The sequence below is a fragment of the Aotus nancymaae genome, unplaced genomic scaffold, assembly GCF_030222135.1.
Source record: "Aotus nancymaae isolate 86718 unplaced genomic scaffold, 86718_ANA_hifiasm-v0.15.2.pri h1tg000020l, whole genome shotgun sequence".
Lineage (NCBI taxonomy): Eukaryota > Metazoa > Chordata > Mammalia > Primates > Aotidae > Aotus > Aotus nancymaae.
In genome coordinates, this window is record NW_026988432.1 from 40394178 (window position 1) to 40413060 (window position 18883).

General features: G+C 44.7%; 1 protein-coding gene across 8 annotated transcripts in view; it reads right to left on the reverse strand.

Annotated features, from left to right (window-relative positions):
- Positions 1–18883, reverse strand: part of FHOD3 (formin homology 2 domain containing 3) — a 496822-nt gene that overhangs the window by 66567 nt on the left and 411372 nt on the right. For all 8 annotated transcript variants that reach the window (XM_064379256.1, XM_064379255.1, XM_064379250.1 and 5 more), the window contains one exon: positions 13685–13899. In XM_064379256.1, coding sequence (XP_064235326.1) covers positions 13685–13899 — 215 coding nt within the window. The remainder of the gene's footprint in view (positions 1–13684; positions 13900–18883) is intronic.

The window sequence follows — 18883 nt, forward strand, 5'->3', positions numbered from 1 at the left end:
TGTCATCCTCTGAGGATGAGTCAGGGAGTTAGCTGGGCAGGGAACATGCGGTGGAGAGGATGAAATGCCACTTTTCCTTACGCTCCTGGGCAATTTCCAAATCCCACTCCTCCGTGGGAATATCCCTGAGTGCCAGGTAGGAATTTGGGGATAGAGGAGTAAATTCCTCTCCTTTGATTACAGGTTGTGCATCTTCTGCTGGGAACTCCAGCCTCAGGCAGGAACCTGCTTCCAGGGAAGGCTGGAGGACATGGGGAGGGGCAGCAAAGGGGCTGTCCCTCCTGGGCATCCCGAGAAGAGAAGGCTTTAGGAACTGGGGATCTGAGGGCAGTTTCCAGAGAGGCATGGGTGGCAGTCACAGAAGGAAACCAATGGACACATAGCTGTGAGTCCGCGTGCCTGAGAACGAGAGCATCATACCCTCTTCCTTAAAAGTAAAAACCGTGCTGGGTCATGGGATGGAATGAACAGGCCTTTTAGAAATATTCCCTTTGGTGCTGAAGGAATTTTTATGGTAATTTCTTTTTCATCTGATAATAGAGTATTTAGGAGAGATACAAAACCCCATTAGTTTTACAAGCATGGCAAGAGCACAGCCTCAGCAGAGGCAGCGTCATCATTTGGTTGACAGAAAGCACATGTTTTTGCACACATGGACTTCAGAATAGCCACATCAAAACAAAAATGTGTTTCCAACAGCCCAACATGTGGCACGAACTGCAGTTTTAATTGGTAAGCATATGGTGAAAAACAGCGAGGGCCCCTCCTAGTGGCTTCATCACAGACAGGGACGGGTGTTCAGTTGGCTGTCATAAGCCTATGTCTACTCACCACCCCCAGGGGGCTGGGCAAAGCACGGAGCCTCCGTGATTGACGGCTGCTTGACTTCAGCCTGTGTGTGTGTGCACTGCCATGTTCTATTCCACTGAACACGCAGGATTCTGCCCAAGCAGCAGCTCTGGCCCTGTTTAAGCTGCCTGGGCAGGTGTGCTAACAGACACACAAGCTCTGGAAAAGCCACATTCTTGGGGGAAGCAGTACAATTTTATCCTGCTACACTAGGGCCTAACTTCATGGAATCAGAAATTTCAATTTGTGATTTCAACTACTGGGGTGGTTTCTTTTTGTCATGACTGCTGGGGAAGGAGTCATCTGCAAAGTCATCTCCTGCCCCGAATACATGACTCAGTGTCTACAAGGTCTGATTGCAAATCTGAGGCCGTCCTAATGATGAACAAATTAAATAACTGTTACATACATTCAAGTCAAGCAAAACTACCAGGGTCCATGGCAGAGCTCTTCGCTCGCTGTCTTAATCAAACCCAGGCAAGTTGTCTGAGGGCCAAGACCTTGCCTTCCTCTCCTGTTGGAGGACCCCAGCATGGTCCTGGGGCCAGTGTCTACTCAGAGCGCTCCTGCTGATACTCAGGAAGCATCCAGGACAGCCCCGAGATTCCACGCTGAACTCCAGAACGTTTCTCTTCCCCTTTCCCGTTATCTTTCAGCAGGATTTTCCTCACTCACACTTCCCTCTGCACACACACATACAACAGTTCCTTCTGAGTCAGTGTCTCTAAGCCTGCTGTCCTCTGGGTAGATACAGGAAAAAAATTTCATTTACACCCACCAAGTCCCCAGGAAACAGGAGGAATCATATAATCCTACAGGAAAAGTCCTGAAGGGGGTTAGGATCTCTGGCAACAACTAGGGAGGAAAGGGAGGAAAGGTGTTTGTTTCCCTACCAGGAATGTTTACAACTTCTCACTGTTACCATTCCCAGAATTTAATGAGCCTTTCTCTGACCCAATAATGTGGTGTTGGTGGTGAAAGACAGACACAGTGACCCATGAGACTGACCCCGATCTGTCACAGAGACTAGAGAGAAGCAGATTAGAGAGATCTCGAACAACCTGCCATGACATCCACGTGGCAAACTGAGTGAGCTCCGCCACCAGTGGGCACAGGGAAACCCCCACCTCTCAACTGCCAGCAGACACAATAACAAAAATGCATTCGTAAGAGTGATAGAGGTTCTAAGACCAAATGCACACTGTCCTGGGAAGGCATGGCAAGGGTCTTTGGCAAGACCTGGGAGGGGACGTGAGTCTTTGTGCCACAATGATGTTTAAAGCCTCAAGGGGTAAAAATGAGTTAAAACGGGAAACACTGAGAATGCTCTGGGAAGAGGGAAGTGCCCACGCAGGGACCTGGAGCCCATGGTGTGCTGGAGGGAACGAAAGCTGTGTGGCCTGGCAGAAGGAATGAGATGAGGTTTGGATGATCATTAGGGGTTAGGGCAACCAGCCCTGTGTGTTGAGGGAGGGATCTGGGACTTTACCCTAAGGGCAGTGATGACTGCTCTGTGTTTCATTTCATCTGAGGTGAGCCCTGTCTCCACCTGCATCACAGGCAAGCAAGGCTTTCTGCTGGGAACAGCTTGGGTGTGCCTACAAGCTGAGGTCCCTAGTCAGTGTGGAATCAAGAGTCCACGAAGCAAACCCTTAGAGAGAGAGAGAGAGAGAGAGAGAGAGAGAGAGAGATGAGGAAGAGGTGAACGCCAATCAGTGGAGCTCAAGAGAAAAAGAAAATAAAAACATAGCACCACTGGAAGAACATGTGGGTAAGAACACATGGATTGAGACTGAACAGCAGGAAGTTCTCCATTCCAGACATCAACCCGGGGAGGAACGGTGTTCACACTGGAGGTGGGCAGGGAGATCTGCAGGGCTGCATGGCCCCTTGAGGAATGGTTACTGAGCACTTCATAGGAACTGCCTTCCGAAGCCCTCGTGACCTCTCTATGGAGAGGGCTCTGGGATTACCCTCAGAAAGCTGGGGCCAGGAGAGAACAGTGAAGGCCTGTGCCAGGGTGGTGGGAAGGAGCAGAATGTCCCTTCCGCAGCATGTAATACCTCTAAGAACCCTGCAGCAGCATCTTCAAGGTAGGCTCAGGAGTGACTGTGATACCCAAACCCAGCAGGTCAGGAGCTGCCAGGGCTCCCCACGCTTGTCCATAACCACCTTGGATGGAGGAAGGAGGCAAAGATCTGACTGCATCTCCTGGGCTGTGCAAGAGAGGAGGGGAACTGCAGGAAGGACTTGGGCCAGGTGCCCAGGCAGCCCTTCTCCTAGCAGTGGGCGTGAGTTTGGAAACAAAAGGAGGACATGGCAAAGAATGCTTGGTAACATTACAAGCGTCCAAAACCAGGATCTGTCTTCCTGGATCACAGCCCAAGAGCGCAGACTGACGGGATCTCAGCATCGCCAGGATGCACTTAGCAAAGACCAGAAAAATGTGCTCGGCCAGAGCCTGCACTGACCTGGCTCTGAGGGCTTCCAGCTAGATCTGAAGGTGGGGGTAAGGGGAATACAAGGGCCAAAGAAAAAATCAACACTAAACCGCATAAAAGGATGTGGTAATGGATACTTTTTGCAAAGTGGAAGAAATAATAGAAAAGAAGGGATCCAGGATATCCTCAAAGTGACGTAACAGGGAACTGGGCTGTCACCACCCTATGGGGAAGGACCCATAACCCATAACCAGAGCACAGCCACTAAAAGAAATTCTTCACCCCAAAGAAACAGACATTCCTGGAGTGACAGGGGTTGAGAAGCCAGGATGGGAACCCATCAACATGAGAACCACACGGAAGGAGGGAGAACCCAAGCGCTTTTCTTAGGTATAAGAATATACATCCTGCCCCATCAGATGGAGAACGTGACCATGCTTTCCTCATGCAGATTGCAAAATCGGGAGAGAAATGAGGAATGAGCCAGCCTGAGGACTTCAGCCAACTGGTCCCTGCGCAAAGTCCACCAGGGCAGACCATCACTCACTCACATAATCTCGTTTTCCTTGTCCCTCCCAAAGTCCAACACCAACTCCTCATCTGGTCCCCAAAACCTCCCTGGACATCAGGTCCTGCTTGCCTAAGTGCAGTAAAAATCCAAGTCATTACATACTGAGTACCTTCTACATCCAAGTGCTGTGCTAGGAACCATGTTACATCATTCTCTTTAGTTCTCACACCTACAATACGAAGTAAGGATTGATGTCCCATGTGAGAAATAAGGAAATATGTTCAGAGAGGTTAAGCAACTTGCCCAGAGCTACACAGCAGGCTGACTACTCTCTGACTGTTTGATCCATGCTCTGTTCTGCTCTGTGTCTGAGGATGCTTATCCCCGCAGACAGCACCACCTGCATGTGCTCTCCCTCTCCCTGGCTCAGCCCCTGGAGGTTCTAGCAAAGGTGGGAAGAAGGAAGCTGGGATATTAACACCCCTGCTTCCTTCACACAGGACCCTAGTTTGGCAGAGGTTGTCAGGCCACTGTTTCTGTCCCTTGATCTCCCTCCTCTGGCCACAGATCTTACCAAGTCCTAGTCATTTACCAAGTTCCTTCAGGCCTGAAGGCAGGAACAGCATCCCATGACTTCTAGTCTCTGGTGAAGCATCACCACCTTCTGATGGTTCATGACGTCCCTATACCTCTATAAACGGTCCCTTCACTGAATACCTTCAGTGACCCTGTGACCAACAGGACCCACTGCCAAGCAGAGCTCATGCTAGCAGAGCTTGGATTTGAACCTGGATTGGCTGGACTGCAAAGCTCTGGCTGTTAATCACAGGGTTATACTGTGTGGTGGGTGACTTAAGCAACCAAAGAGAAGTATATCATCATGCCTGAAATTAAACACAAACACACACACACACACACACACACACACAGAGTGGGCAGGAATGTTGCAATTCTGCTTTCATCCATGTCCCTGACAGCCGAGTTTAGGGTGTCCAATTAGAATTTCCTGTCATGCAATTTTTCTTTGAAGAGATAAATTGCTGGTAGAAAGATCTGAACTTGATACATCTCTGGGTGGCTTCAGTTGATTTCAATCTGCAGTAGTGTCTCAACGACTTTGCCAGGACTTGGCTTTCTGGCAGGTCTTATGAAACCAAGGACTGGGCCAGCCAGTTCTATAATAGTTGCTCCAAACTGTGTAGATTCCAGGGACCTCCCCAGCTCAGAGCTAATAACTAACACGATTGACTATAGACTTGTGGTTTAATCACAGAAATCTGAAAAAGGTCTCAAGAGAAAAAACTCACAATTTTGAAAATCCTTTAGACTTTGCCTTTGTTGTTAGACCAGTTCTTGCTAAGTTGTTCACTTGGATTCACTCTAGAGCAAGGTTTCTCGGCCTGTGTACCTGGATATTCTGAATTGAATAATTTCTTCTTCTGGGAGACTGTCTCATAGCTGTAGGATGTTTAGCAGGATCCCTGGTTTCTACTCACTAGAAGCTGCAGCACCAACCCTCCACTCCTCCTCTGCTGTTGTGGCAACCGAAAATGTCTCCAGACACTGCCAAATGTCCCCCAGGAGAGCAAAATCCCCCCGGTTAAGAATCACTGCTCTACAGGAATAGTTGCATGCAATGGGCACAAACTCAGCTTCACAAAAGAAACTCTACTCAAGCCTCACAAAGAAACAGCTCATCACTTGCAAAATACTGATTCGATAGTCTAATCCTTATGCCTTAAAAGTTAAGCCAAGCTTTGTCCTGAAATTTCAGAGCTTGATTTTCCAAAGAAGTTCAGGCTTAAGCCCCTCTGAAGATGGATAGTTTTCATCTTCAGAGATGGGTTAGGCCTGAACCTGTTTGACCTGAACAATTCTGACCATGTATAGTCAAATTACCTTCAAAAGTCCCTTTGGACAGTGCCACTTTATAGATCCCACAACTTCTCCATGGTTTCAACAATCAAGGTTTTAATTTAGCTTCAGTGGAATTCCTTATGTGCTGGGATTGCATTCATGGGCCATGTTACCCCCAAACACAAATCTGTAAACTCTAAAATCACGTTTGAAGCAATAAGTTGTTCATACTACAAGGGGAACGCTGGAATCAGGAATGGTTCAGGGAAAAGAAAAAAAGATCCATGTTCCTTGTGGTCATGCTCTCTCAGGGACATGCACGTTAGATTTGAACGTTAGAAGGATTAAAAGCACTATTAAATTAGAATTTCCATTTCCCACTTTTGCCTCTCAGATTATGCTTCTGATTGAGTTCACTTGCTTAAATATGTATATAATGCTACTGTAGTATCACATAAGATAAAAAGAAGCCAATTTCAGGTTCAATTATTCTTATATTGATAACATATAGTGTAACTATTCTATTAGAGTTGGATCCTCAGAAAGAAATGGCCCAGATATGGCAATTCTCTGTAAAAGTTTCCTCTCTATTCATTATGCCAACATAATTTATTCAGTCCTCATGGAGTGGCCTGCACAGTCAAAGATGCGTCCTCTACCCATGGCTCATGTAATAAATTTCTTCCTGGGCACAGAGAAAACAGCTGTCTCTGCGGATTCATGCGTCTGCTTTCTTTTGTCGTGCTTGACCATTTGCCAACTCATAACGCATGTACTGAATGCTTGTTCTGCTCCAAGCACTGGGAATAACAGAAGTGGGCACAGGCACAGGCACGTGCCCTGCCCTACCTGAGGCACACGCAGATGCTTGGGAGGAGTAACCATCACATGGACAGTTAGTTAAGCCCTGCACTCCAACTGTGCACAAGATGCAAGGGAAACACAAGAGCGGGGTCAATGGAGGCTTCAAAGAGAAGAGAAGATGCTTCAGCTCGATGAAGAGTCCAGGGTGCACCCAATGGAAGAGTGTACTCCAAGAGCAGAGCATGGCATTTTTCAGAGACTGATCGTGGTTTGGTGTGGATGGAGCATAACACTTGGGGGGGTGGCTGTGGTGGCTGGTACTGGGTAACAAAGGGTCTTGAATGTCACGTAAGATCTGAATTTATGTAGTAGATAATGGAGAGCCACCTGATAATTTTAAGAAAATGTACAGAGATCCTTGTTTTTTTCAATTGGGTTGCTGAGAAGAACCTGGAAAAAGAGGGACCTATCAGAAGTGATTGAAATGGCCCAGATCAGAGATCGTTGAGGCCAGGATTAAGGCACTGGAAATGAAGATAAAATAAAGAGGGCTGATTTAAGAGAAAACACCACAAAAGACACTTGGGGATTGACTGGATGTAGGGTAAATGTTGAAGGAGAAATCAAAAATTATATGTATGTTCCAGCTTAAATGATTGGGCCAAGAGAGATGGCCTTACCCAGGTAGGGACTAGAAAATACAAGCAGGTTTGGGGTGGGGTTTCTGAATAAGAGATGGATGGCACCTCCCATCGGAACAGCCCTCAGTCTGGCACCTAGTCGGTCTGAAGGGTGGGAGAGACATTCAAGGGAGACGGCTGGGGAAAGTGTGATACACATGCCCTGAGCTCAGGGAGGCCAAGGCTGGAGGTTCAGATATGGGGGATTTAAAGCATATGGGAGGTAGGTAAAAATCACGGGTGGAATGCGAGGGCCTGGTGACAGGACACGGCATGAAGAGAGGGGGAGCTGGGGAGGAACTTCAGAAAAACCCACCACTTAGGGGGAAGGCAGAAGAGGAGTCCATGAGAGAATAAAGGCCAAACAATGAGAAAAGACTGAATGATGAGATGAGAAAGCAATAATGAGAAATTTACATGACACAAAATGCAACTGTCCTATTCAGTCTGGAGATTATCTAGAGGATGCAGAGGCATCCAGAGGGCGCTGAATCCAGAAAGTCAACAAAAAGCAACGTGAACTACTCGACATATCTGGCAGAGGGAGCTTTCTCACAGAAGTCACAATTTCAATAGGCTCTAAAGATGCACATCACATCCAGAGGCAGAGAGGATGCACTGCATGTCACAGAACCCAGAGGTTCTCTTGAAAAAGTGTATTTCAGGTACCAGAAAATCAACATGTGTGTATCTTGCTATACTGCAGGTGTTGTATGATTTTGAAAAAATGTGTTCCAAAGATGGATGTGGGAAAGCAGGGCTGCTGGAGGGAAAGGGGGAGCGGTGGAGATGGCAGAGTAGTGATTAAGATCCTGAGATGGACGAGGATGATAGAAGGAGTCCCAGAGTTATTCTCGTTTGCTAATTTCCCTGGTGTCAGTCATTGTCTGGAAATTCAAAGTACCACCGTGGCTCAAGAATCCTAATTGTCCTGACACGTGGAGCCTCCTGACTGCACCTGGAAGCATGGACCCAAGGCTCCTACCTGGGCTGAAAGACACTGATGTCTCACCCGGCCCACAAACCAGATTCTCTGAGTGTCTCCAGAGCAAACTTGTTCATCCCAAGTGCCTGCTCCAGGTGGAGTCTCACATCTCCTGCAGCAATTTCTTTTTTTGTTAAATGGGAATAAGCTAATTGCTGTTCAAAGCTTGAATTTATTGTTTACACTAATCAGATTTTAGGATACAAATTTGATATTAAGGCTGACTTAAAACTATTATAATCTAATATTAGGAAACAATTCTCTACACCTCTCAGGTGCTCCTATGTTTCTTCAGTCTTGCAAGCAAAGGCACTGATAGCCTTTTGTTCTGCACTATCTTTCTAAGGATGTGTACACAGCAAAGAGCCTTAGAAGACAGAAATAGGGTCTCCCCCTAGAGCAAAGATCTGGTTGGTTTATTGCCCACTGTAATAAAGATAATGTCTCCCTCTGGGACAAACAGAAGGCACATTACCGCCCATTATAAAAGCGTTCAGGTCCCCAAGGCTCAGTGTTCCTTTTCCCAGGTTCCACACAATGTGTCTGCAGGTTTCACTGGACCCTATTCACATCACCCTGTGGGAACTGGGGCTTGGGGAAATGGGCAAATGTTGATACTCTGGTTATTGCTATCACTATAAGTAATGAAGTCCTTTGTCTCTGACCCAGTAATTTTGTGTCTTCTTCCAGCATCCATGGAATTGTGGCAGGGCAGCATATTAGCTTATAAGTAGGGTAATGTTTCAGTCCCTTCACAGCTCTTGACACCTAATAGGTGCCTAGGAAATCATCATGTTGATCAGATCATGTCTACCTCTCCCTCTTTTTTTGGAGTTGGGGTCTTGCTCTGTTACCCAGCCTGGAGTGCTGTGGTGAGACATTAATTCCAACACAGTGTAGCCTTGAACTCCTGTGCTCTTCTTTACCAACTCTCCCGGTGCCACTCAGTGCCTGTCTTTACTTAGGGTTTATACTTTGTCAATTTCAGAAGGACTCAATCCTGATTAATGTTTCCAAATATGATGCAAGAAGACATACTGCAGACAACTGTCATTTCCATAAGGAGAAAAAGGGAAATGTTTAGCGACTGAGAAATGGCAAGAGAGAAAAACACAATGATTTGCAAAGGCTGCCCACAGCAGGTGCAGCAGGTAGGGCCTCGGCCTTGGGTAGAGTTGCTGAAAGATGTTGTCCAACTGACAAAATGTCATTAAGTAGCAGCAGTCAGGTGAGGCAGGGAGTGGGGCAGCCCTGAGTCACAGAACCACAAGGAATCTAGTTTCCTGCCAATTCATGAAACACTGAATTGGAGCATCCAAAATGTTTATGCAAGAGAACTAGCATGCAGCGTTGGGCTGATGATGTACGATATTCCATTGCTACCATGCCAGTTGGAAATAGGATACCAGATGTTTCTGATTTCTGCTGTGGGGATTAGATAACCTCAGAGAGTGCCTACACCTGAAGAAGACTCAAAACATCTTACACAACGAAGATGACAAAGACAGTCAACGCTAACAATGACAATAGCCAAAATGACAAATGCATGCCCACAGGAAAAATTATTTACACAAACTAAACATTTCATGACACTCTATGTATAAATTTTATTTCCAGGCTTGAGATCAGGAGGATATAGGAAACTGTGTTTGTCCATACTTTAAGTGCCTGGATGTGTGAGAGGAATTATCATTATACCTTTGTCAATAATGCCTGTAAATGCTGCTGGTGAGTAGGCCATGGCTGTACAGGCCATATGTATCTCTAGGGCCAAACAATCAGACATTTGGAAATACTCTGGAATCCAATTACACGTAAAGAAAAAAATCACTGTCAAACATACTTTTTCCCTGACATAAATAAAAATAATATAATGTGGCATAATTTTCAAATGCATCTCTGATGCATTATTTCTGTGTACTATATGGAGAGTATCAAGCTCATAATAAAAAAATGTAGACATAATTTTGCTTTCATGGCTAGGTTAGTGGGTGAAAGCCACTTCTAAATTCTTGAGAGCTGCTTTATTCCACTGGGAAATGTCATTTATCTCCACCTGGCCTCAGGAGAGACTTGTATGCAAGAGGGAGCAAGTGGGGAACATAGTTCTAGCTCTCCAGAGAAGGCAGCTCAACCCCGGACACCCTCCAGGGACCACCATCAACCTCTGGTTTTCAGGTGAGTAGTTTCTCTCTACTCTGTTTTCATGAAATAGGTTACCTGGATCTGACACAAACTGGGATAAGAGGTTATCTGGCTATCTTGACTTTACTTATGGGTACACAGATTACTATCACTGTTTTTAATCCTCAGAGCAACTTTCTCAAGAATTATGTTGAAGAACTCTATCCTATACCTTTTCTGATAACGAGAGTCACTTATGTGCTTTCAGAATCATCTATGAGTTTCTAAAAATAATAGGAAATAAACTTACTAAGCAGATATTCTGATGTCTACCGCAGGGATCAGTGAAAATAAGGAAAGGGTATCAAAGCAATGAATGAAGAGATGCCTTTCCATGTCTGCCCAAACTCTGGGCTGATTGTCTTTATTAATTCCAACACAGTGCAAATAGTAACATGTATATGTCTTTCCCTCCCCTGGGCTGGATTTTAGAAAGAAGGAAAATACTCAGACCATCATCACCGAGTCTAGGCAGCATGGGGACACACATCTGCTAAGCCACAGGAGGGCCAGAAGGAAAAGTAATTCAAGTGCATATTGACTTGGTGGTGGGGGCTAGTGGCATCATTCACACAAAAGTTATAGCATATCTAGCTGGGAAGCTTTCAGCTGAGACATCTCACTAGATGGCACATCACACTACCAGTATCTACCATTAGCCCTTCCCTTTTAAAAAGTATATTTTGGAAAAGGAGTTTTTAATGTTTTTATATCTTCTTCTTTTGAAAGTTCTTCAGAATCTGAAACAGGAGTTACAAAATAAAGAACCCATAAAGGGACCTGTAATCCTGAGGCATAGAAAATTTAATAACAAATATTAGTTTTTCCTTTTCTTGTGAATGTAATTCTGAAATGTAGGCTGCAATTTTTGCAGACATTGGTCAGCAAAGGGATGGTGTGACATTAATATGAACAACAATGCAAACATGGTAGAGCCACGACTCCATGACAGATGGCTGAGATTGGCAGCAAAACACTCATTACACTCCCAGCACTGTGCCAAGATGGTCTGAAGCACATCTTTCCATCTATCTGGGCCTCAGTAAAACATGGATAATAACATCTCCCCTACCTACCCAGATGTGTTTGGGAAAAACGGGCAGAACACTACAAAAATGTGAAGCGTATCATGATCGCATGATCCCACAAGGATAAAGAGTGAAAAACCAAGGCAATCCCTGGCACGTTTGGGCCACAATATGCCAGGTGTTTGGTGCAGGACCAACATCTGGATGTGTGATTATATTTTTAATTCTTCCTCCAGATGCTGGGATGCTGGAAATGCTAGGGATAAGCAAAAGGTTACTTTTGGATGTTTGAAAATGGGACTTCGAAAAAGAATATACTATTAATTGGATACTAACAGAATGTTTCAAAGAATAAACTAGGTTGAGAAAAACTTCTCTGTTATACCAACTGTGCATTTTTGTCCTAAGGGCAAACATCTACAAAGCAGAAGGAAACCTCTGCAATCCTTTCTGAGACCACCATCTTTTCATACACTTGCGAGTTCCAATTTTATAAATCAATTACATATCAGGACAAGGAAGTGAGAAGACTGCTGGTTCTTGCTGATTTGGCTCATGATTACTTAACATACAATGAGCAGCTCTTCTAGATCTCACAGGAGCCAGTGCTTTTTATTTTTTTCCAGGAAAAAAGCAAACAACATGATATGATGCTATTTTATGAATTCATAATTATGTGTAGATTCAAGCCTTGTATTCCTTTCACATGCAGTTATCATTTGTTGTGTAATTTTGGTCAAACAGTCTCTATTAACCCCTTCTCTGAAGAGAAAATAACATTTGCAAATATCTTTGAAAACGTACTGACATAACTTATTTTCTCCAAATGCATACCCCACCCCCCCCACACACACACCCCCACCACACACGCAAAATGACTATTTTCTTTATTCTTACTGGTCTCGAGTTAAATTGTAATTTAATCAAATACTTAAGAAACTGTCTTTTGCCACAAACATCAAAGAGATTAAAATTTTCGGGACAAATGATATTTACAGATACTGACAATTCCCTTTCAGCTTGGGGCTGGTTCTGACTTCACAATTCAGACAATTATTCTGAAAACAACTGGAGGTACAATTTTTAGTTAAAAGTCCCAGGATGAAGCGCTGAACCACAACTCTGAAGGAGGATATTTCTTCTATTGCCTCTGGAAATACCACAATGTAGATATAGCAACGATATGAGGCAGGGTTTGGAAAGCACGTGGATGTCATGGAATAGTCTGTTTTCTTGACTCTCAGAGTCTCAATATTTTAAGACCGACATTACTCATCCATGACTGAACCATCTGCCTGGGACAATCTTCCATGGCTCAGGGATCAGGAGTAACGGGACATCATGGGAAGCTGTAGAGGAGCCAGCCTGCTCCAGCAGAATGAGCCAAGTTTTGGAGAGCCAGCAAAGAATTGGACAGACAATATCGTTCCGCTACATCCAGTTCTGCTAAGGTCATGGAGTCTGGCCTTGTTTAAATAAAACGTTATGCCATATTTAGTCAACCCTCCTACAATTAAAATCTTAATGCCTCTGCTGTCTTCAATTGGCTAAGTCTACATCAGGCTGTAAGCCATAACACTTGACTAAACCAAACAGTGCTAGCAGTAGGGTTAATCAACACACACACTGTGTAAATGCTGGTGCCTGGGAACCAACCCTGTGTTAATGTGAAAGAAAATGAACCTACAATGTGCAGAACAGGCAGCAAAACAGCTGAGGCTGAAGGCTGCAGTGTACAATATCATCACACCTCTCCAAATAAAGCTAAGAAGACAGAATATCTCCAGGGAGAGCTTGCCTGTCTGCACATAAGCAAGTACACACACCCCCACACACCCACACCCAATCATGTGCCAGTAATTTTTACAATTGGAATTATTTTCCTTCTTCAATATTTACCTTCTCTTTTCACTAGGTCCACATTTTTCTTTGCTTGCTGCAATTAATTTTATTCTCCTTTAGTTTAATTTAAAACAGACTAAGTTCCTCAGGTAAGAACATTCAAATGTGGTCACTTGATTGGGCAGACCCACGTATCCAAATGAGAAAGTATTAAATGAATATCCCAGTATTTAGGATTAAATGTCAGAGTAAAGCTTATTTTCCATATTCTCCTTTTTCTATGACCACACATTGACAACTCTGATGAATCATTTTGCTTTACTATAAGTGGCTCTGAAGACGTCTGATTTGTTAGCGCCCACGCAGGTCGCAGTCACCCCCACAAAGCGTACCCGTAGTTGCTGTCTCGGTATTAGTCTGCAGGTTGCAATCATCACTGCTGCCCCGAGGAAGCCTGTCTGATGTTAACCCATTCATTTTCCCTCTACCCTCCCTGTACTCACCTTGGGGATGCTGAAGGGTTCCTGGGGAGGAGAGAGTCGCTGTCAGAGCCTCTTGAGAGTCTAAAGATGAGGGGCTATGGCTCAGAAGGGCCGGGCAAGCAGGGGCTGCCGGTGAGGTCAGGTCCAAAGAGAGGTCGGCTCTGCCCCGGCTCACACTCCGGCTTCTCAGCTCCTTCTCGTGCTCCTCAGCTGCCAACTGTTCCAAGTATTTGTATCTGAAAGTTAAATTCCAAAGTGTTTCCGTCAAAAGAAAGAGGAGCCCGTGGCTGATTCTTGTTTATGGACGAAACACCTGCAGAATGAGCCGCTTTCCTGAGGCACACAGCACAGTGCAGGGCTGGCTGGAGGGTCAGCCTGCCAAAAACACCCAGCAAAGCCAAGATGCTAATGATTAAAACTCCCACGTCATTCATAACCAAGCAAATTGGGGGAAATGGCAGCATCACACAGTCCCTAGATACTGGATCACTGTTGTAGAATCTTATCTTGCTCTTTTAGGGAACATTTGTAAAACAGCAAAACAGCAATAGCCACCACCAAAAAGCCCTAAGTGTGATGGCTGAAAACCAAATCCCCTCGGAGCTCACAGCTGTGAGATGGGTGGGTGCTCTGGTGTGGCAGAGAGAAAAAAAATGCCCCCAAAATACCAAAAGGGGTTGCTTGGATGAAGGTCTGCCCTCCGAATTTCTGAACCTGTTTCAATGCTAACAGCAATGTAACTGGAATTCACTTTGTTCTCTCAGTGCTGACCATGGAAACTTTTTTATATTCTAAAATATTTCTGAGTAGGAATCAGACATCCAATAGCTTGAATCTGACGTCACATATAGTTTATTCATCAAAGTCAGTTTAAAAGAACAAAGATACATCTGTTTTGCATTTCAGGCAGGCAGAACCCACTAACTGTTTATTAAGACCAGCTACCAATCATATTCCTCATAGTGTGCTTTATAGATCAGACCAAAATAACTTTGAAATGTGTGCCTCTTCCAGATGTCTGCTAATTTTACCCACCACTATTTTTTCAGAAATAAATTTATGCATCCAGCTGTGGCAGGTTTCTTACTATCTTACCCACCACTAAACTTTGAAGCAGCTTACTCAAGACCCTCACTTTGCATCTATCCAATTCACTGCTTCAGTTCCTCACAATGGGCATTAGACATGGTGTTCCTCATTTACCCAGATAAGAAAGGCAGAGCATATATTTAAACTATTTTAAAGCAAGGCATTTAAAATGCATGCATTTTTGCATCCCATCCTAAAGGTGGCTGTGGTTTCCCAATCCGTAATCCTCACCCCTTCTCCCTGCCAGCCCCAATGCAGCTTTGGACCAAGCTTGCGAGCTCATCTCCCTCCAGGAAGCTTGCCTTGACCACCAAAGCTGGAAGTGATCTTGGCCTTGCCTCTAAACTCATGTCAGGTACGTAGTCCCTTCAACTCAGATGGCATTTTACATTTACTGCCTGGCATAGTCATCTTTTCACATGTGTACGTCTGTTTTCAACAAGCAAATAATAGGACTTTTGTGAACACACGAAGATGACCATCTTCTGTTCTTTCCCTCAGTGCCTTGCATCTGTGGGCTGAGGGGAAGCAGGCAGAACATGCAGGGAGAAGCCTGCAAAGTGGCACCCCACCTGCAGAGGCCCACCTGCAGCTCAGGATGCTGAGGGGGCAAATGTATTCAGTTTCATTTTTGTGGGGAATGAGCTTGCGTTCATGGTGAATCTCTGAAAAAATGTGTGCAGTGAGTGTATATGTAGATACAAACAGTTGAGGCTTGGCCAACAGCACCACCTCTCGAGGGGTAAGAGAGGGAACAAAAGGAATGTGTTTCTGGCCTTAATTCAGGCCAGTAAGGAAAAGCCACTTGGCTGTGGAAGTAACAAGAACCTTGAAAGAAAACAATTTTGAGGGTTAAGAGGCAGGGCCTCCAGCAAATATGTTTTAAATGGGATGGTGGCAAGTTCAAGGCCAGGAATGCTGTAAGTCCAGGAGGAGTTGTGAACGCAGGTATTCCCACACTGCTGCAACAGGATAAAGGGACAGGCAAGAAACGAGTGTAAATAAGGAAATCTGGACAAGTCTAGGAGATCAGGAGGTCAGAATCTCAGAGCGAGAAGAGTCCAGGGGGGTGGGGCGTGGGCTGACGAAGCCCTGCATGAAAGGCTTTCAGCAAGGACAACCCAATTATTGCATTCATTTTTGCTGGCTCATTCCTGGTCCTGGCTTGCTGCTCGCTTCCCTGTGGGCAGCCAGGCGGGCAGGCATTTGCGGACAGCCAAAGGGTTTAACCCACTTTCTGGGAGACCCCAGGGGCCACTTATCCCAGAGCCTGGATAGATTTGACTCAAATGCTATTCCTGTGCCCCTCTCGGCCTCACACATGCCATCACTGAAGATCCATAAGACATGGGAAGAGTTAAAGGTTAAACCTGAATTGTCCCAAACAATGAAGATGTTTATGTGTTAGACAAAAATGGCAGAAGCAGAGGTAAGGGGATGATGAGTTGTTGCTTCATGGATAGAGAGGTTCAGTTGTATAAGATGACAAGAGTCTGGAGACTGGTTACACAACAATGTGAATGCACTTAATGCTACTGAAATATACACTTAAAATGGTTAAGATGGTCAATTTCATGTGATGTGTATTTCATCATAGTTAAAAGTTTTTTTTATATAAATGGCAGGGACAGAGAGGCATGGAGGTCAAGAGCACTAAACCTTTCTGAAAAGCTGCAGTAGTGTTCATCCAAAGTGGTCAGAGTGGTCAAGGCAGTGGGCTGGTACACAGGGACAGCCATGCCAGAGGCATTTATGGTGCTACAGCTTAGCGACCCCTCCTGCCCCTCATGATCCTCCAGCAGTTCTTGGGGAGGAAGCTGGACCTATGTCATGACCTTCTCCTAGACAATGACTCTAAGTGCTATGGAGCTCAATAGTACTTGATCTGGGGACCCACCAGCCCATGCAATGGCTGCCACGTATTCCTGCTGCCATGCGAAGCCACACTCAATCCACAGACCGATGGAGCCTCCTCTGTGGGAAGCACATGGTTTTCTATCCACAAACCCAGCCCCGAGAAAAAACTTTTGCTGCCTTCATCCAAACATTCCCGCTTATCCTCTGCCTGTATGATTTGTTTGTTCATTCATCTTTTCATTTATTTATTGAACATTTGTCAAGTGCCTGTCACGTGCTAAGAACTGTAGTAGACACTCAAGATTTAATAATAAACAAGGGAAAATCCCACTCTCACAGAGGTCACAGTTCAGTGGGACAGAGAGACAAATAAACCACTGGGATGAACTCCAACATCCACCCGGGACTCAGTGGCAGAGCTGGTACTGCGTGCGGCTCAGCCTCTTTTCACAGGGCCCTACAGAAACTCTGCTTGACTTTAGATTAACCTAGTCCTATTTACTGATGACTTTTCCTGCCACACTTCTATTTGGAAATTCTCACTTACATTAAACTAAAATCTGGCTCCCTCTAACTTCTGCCCTGTTCTTAGTCCTTCTAAGCAAGGCTCAGAATCCTTTCTTACTGCTTCATTGATCATTTTCATGCACAATTTCCAAAACCCTAGCCCAGTCCCAATCTTTCTTTGCACTCTGTTCCCATGGCCCCCGTTTACCATAAAGCATTTCCTCTCCACGCCCTGCCATCTCCCTCAGACTAACAAGCCCAAGTGGAAGTATCGTCCCGTGCTACCCCCAACACCCTCCCAGCCTGGGGCTCATTCCTTACTCCAGACACTTCTTTTTTCTCCTTTAAATTATTTGTGAATGTTATTTTAATCAATCATTATCCTATAAAGCCTTTCTTCTAATACTTAAAAGGATGAGAAATAGCATCTCAACAGAAACTTACTCCTAGTCTGCACCATTGCCAATAACATAGTTTGTTCGAAATTATGGAATGAGATGATATAAAATAATATAACATGTATCTGGATGGCCACTACACCTCAAAAGAAGGTAGCATTTATCTTGTTACACTTACATGATACAAGCCTCAAAAACCATCTGCTGACCCTGGCTGTCTTTTTCTGAGTCTGGCATTAAGGGTAAGAGACGTGGGACTCGACAAAGACACATCCCTGTATCTGGAAGAGTTAACAGACGGAGTCCTTTTCCTTATTTCTGTACTACTTTCCACCTCTGATGTCTATTAGTATCTCCACCCATTTCTAAATTCCATTATACTTGGAAATCTTGTCTTTTCCTGGCTTATTAGGAAGGAACCCTCAATAGCTTTTGAAACAGAGATGAAAGTCTATTTCCCCTAACTCGCATCTTCACCAGGTTATTCAAGAAGAAAACTAACAAGAAAAATGGCTGGGCCAAACCAAAGGAAAATGCGTGGCTGCTTCCCCAGACCTCTGTGTAAACAGAGAGGTGACTTCGAGGGAAGAATCCCACAGTGGGCCTGGAGAGCACACGCCTGCATCCAGGCTAATGGGCAGCCTGGGAGCAAGGACTAAGGACAGAACCAGAGGAAAGAAGAGAAGCAGAAATCTCCTCTTACGAGTTTGCCAGACCTAAGTGAAGCCTTGTTTGGGAAAAAAAAAAAAAAAAAAAAAAAAAAAGGCGGTAAATAACATCCAGAAAGAGCTGGACTTCCGTGGTTTGGGAAAATTTGGAAACCAGCCTGAGCCAGTTCAGATCTTGACATAGCACCTAAAGCATCTCCCCAGGAGCTGCCAAGCCTCGTCTGTGTGGATATAACCTAACAGTCAAGTTGTTGAGAGTGCAAAGAAATACAGAATCTGGGGGGAGAACTAAAAAAATAAAATCTAGCTCCTTATGCCTGGGCAGGAAGTCAACAGCATTTTCAGTGAAAGTATATGTGATGCCCTCTGATGTGAAAAACAGCTACTAGTGAGAAATATAACTTTCCTATTTCTTTAGCAGCATCTTTCACCCTAGATTTGCCAGCCACAACTGGTTATTAGGATGACAATAATCAAATAGAATGTTGGAATCAAAGCAATGCCATCATTTTATTTATGAGGTTGATCTAAGCATCTAATTTTTAAATTGAAGACAGGCAGTCTCCACTCTTCCCTGCCTCAGACTGTCCTGATATATTTAGCTGGTGTTTAGAAAATCAGCACAATTCCACTTCTTATTGGTACAGTCCAGAAGTTTTGTTAGGTTCCCAGCAGGTTTCAGCATAAAAGGTATGAAATTA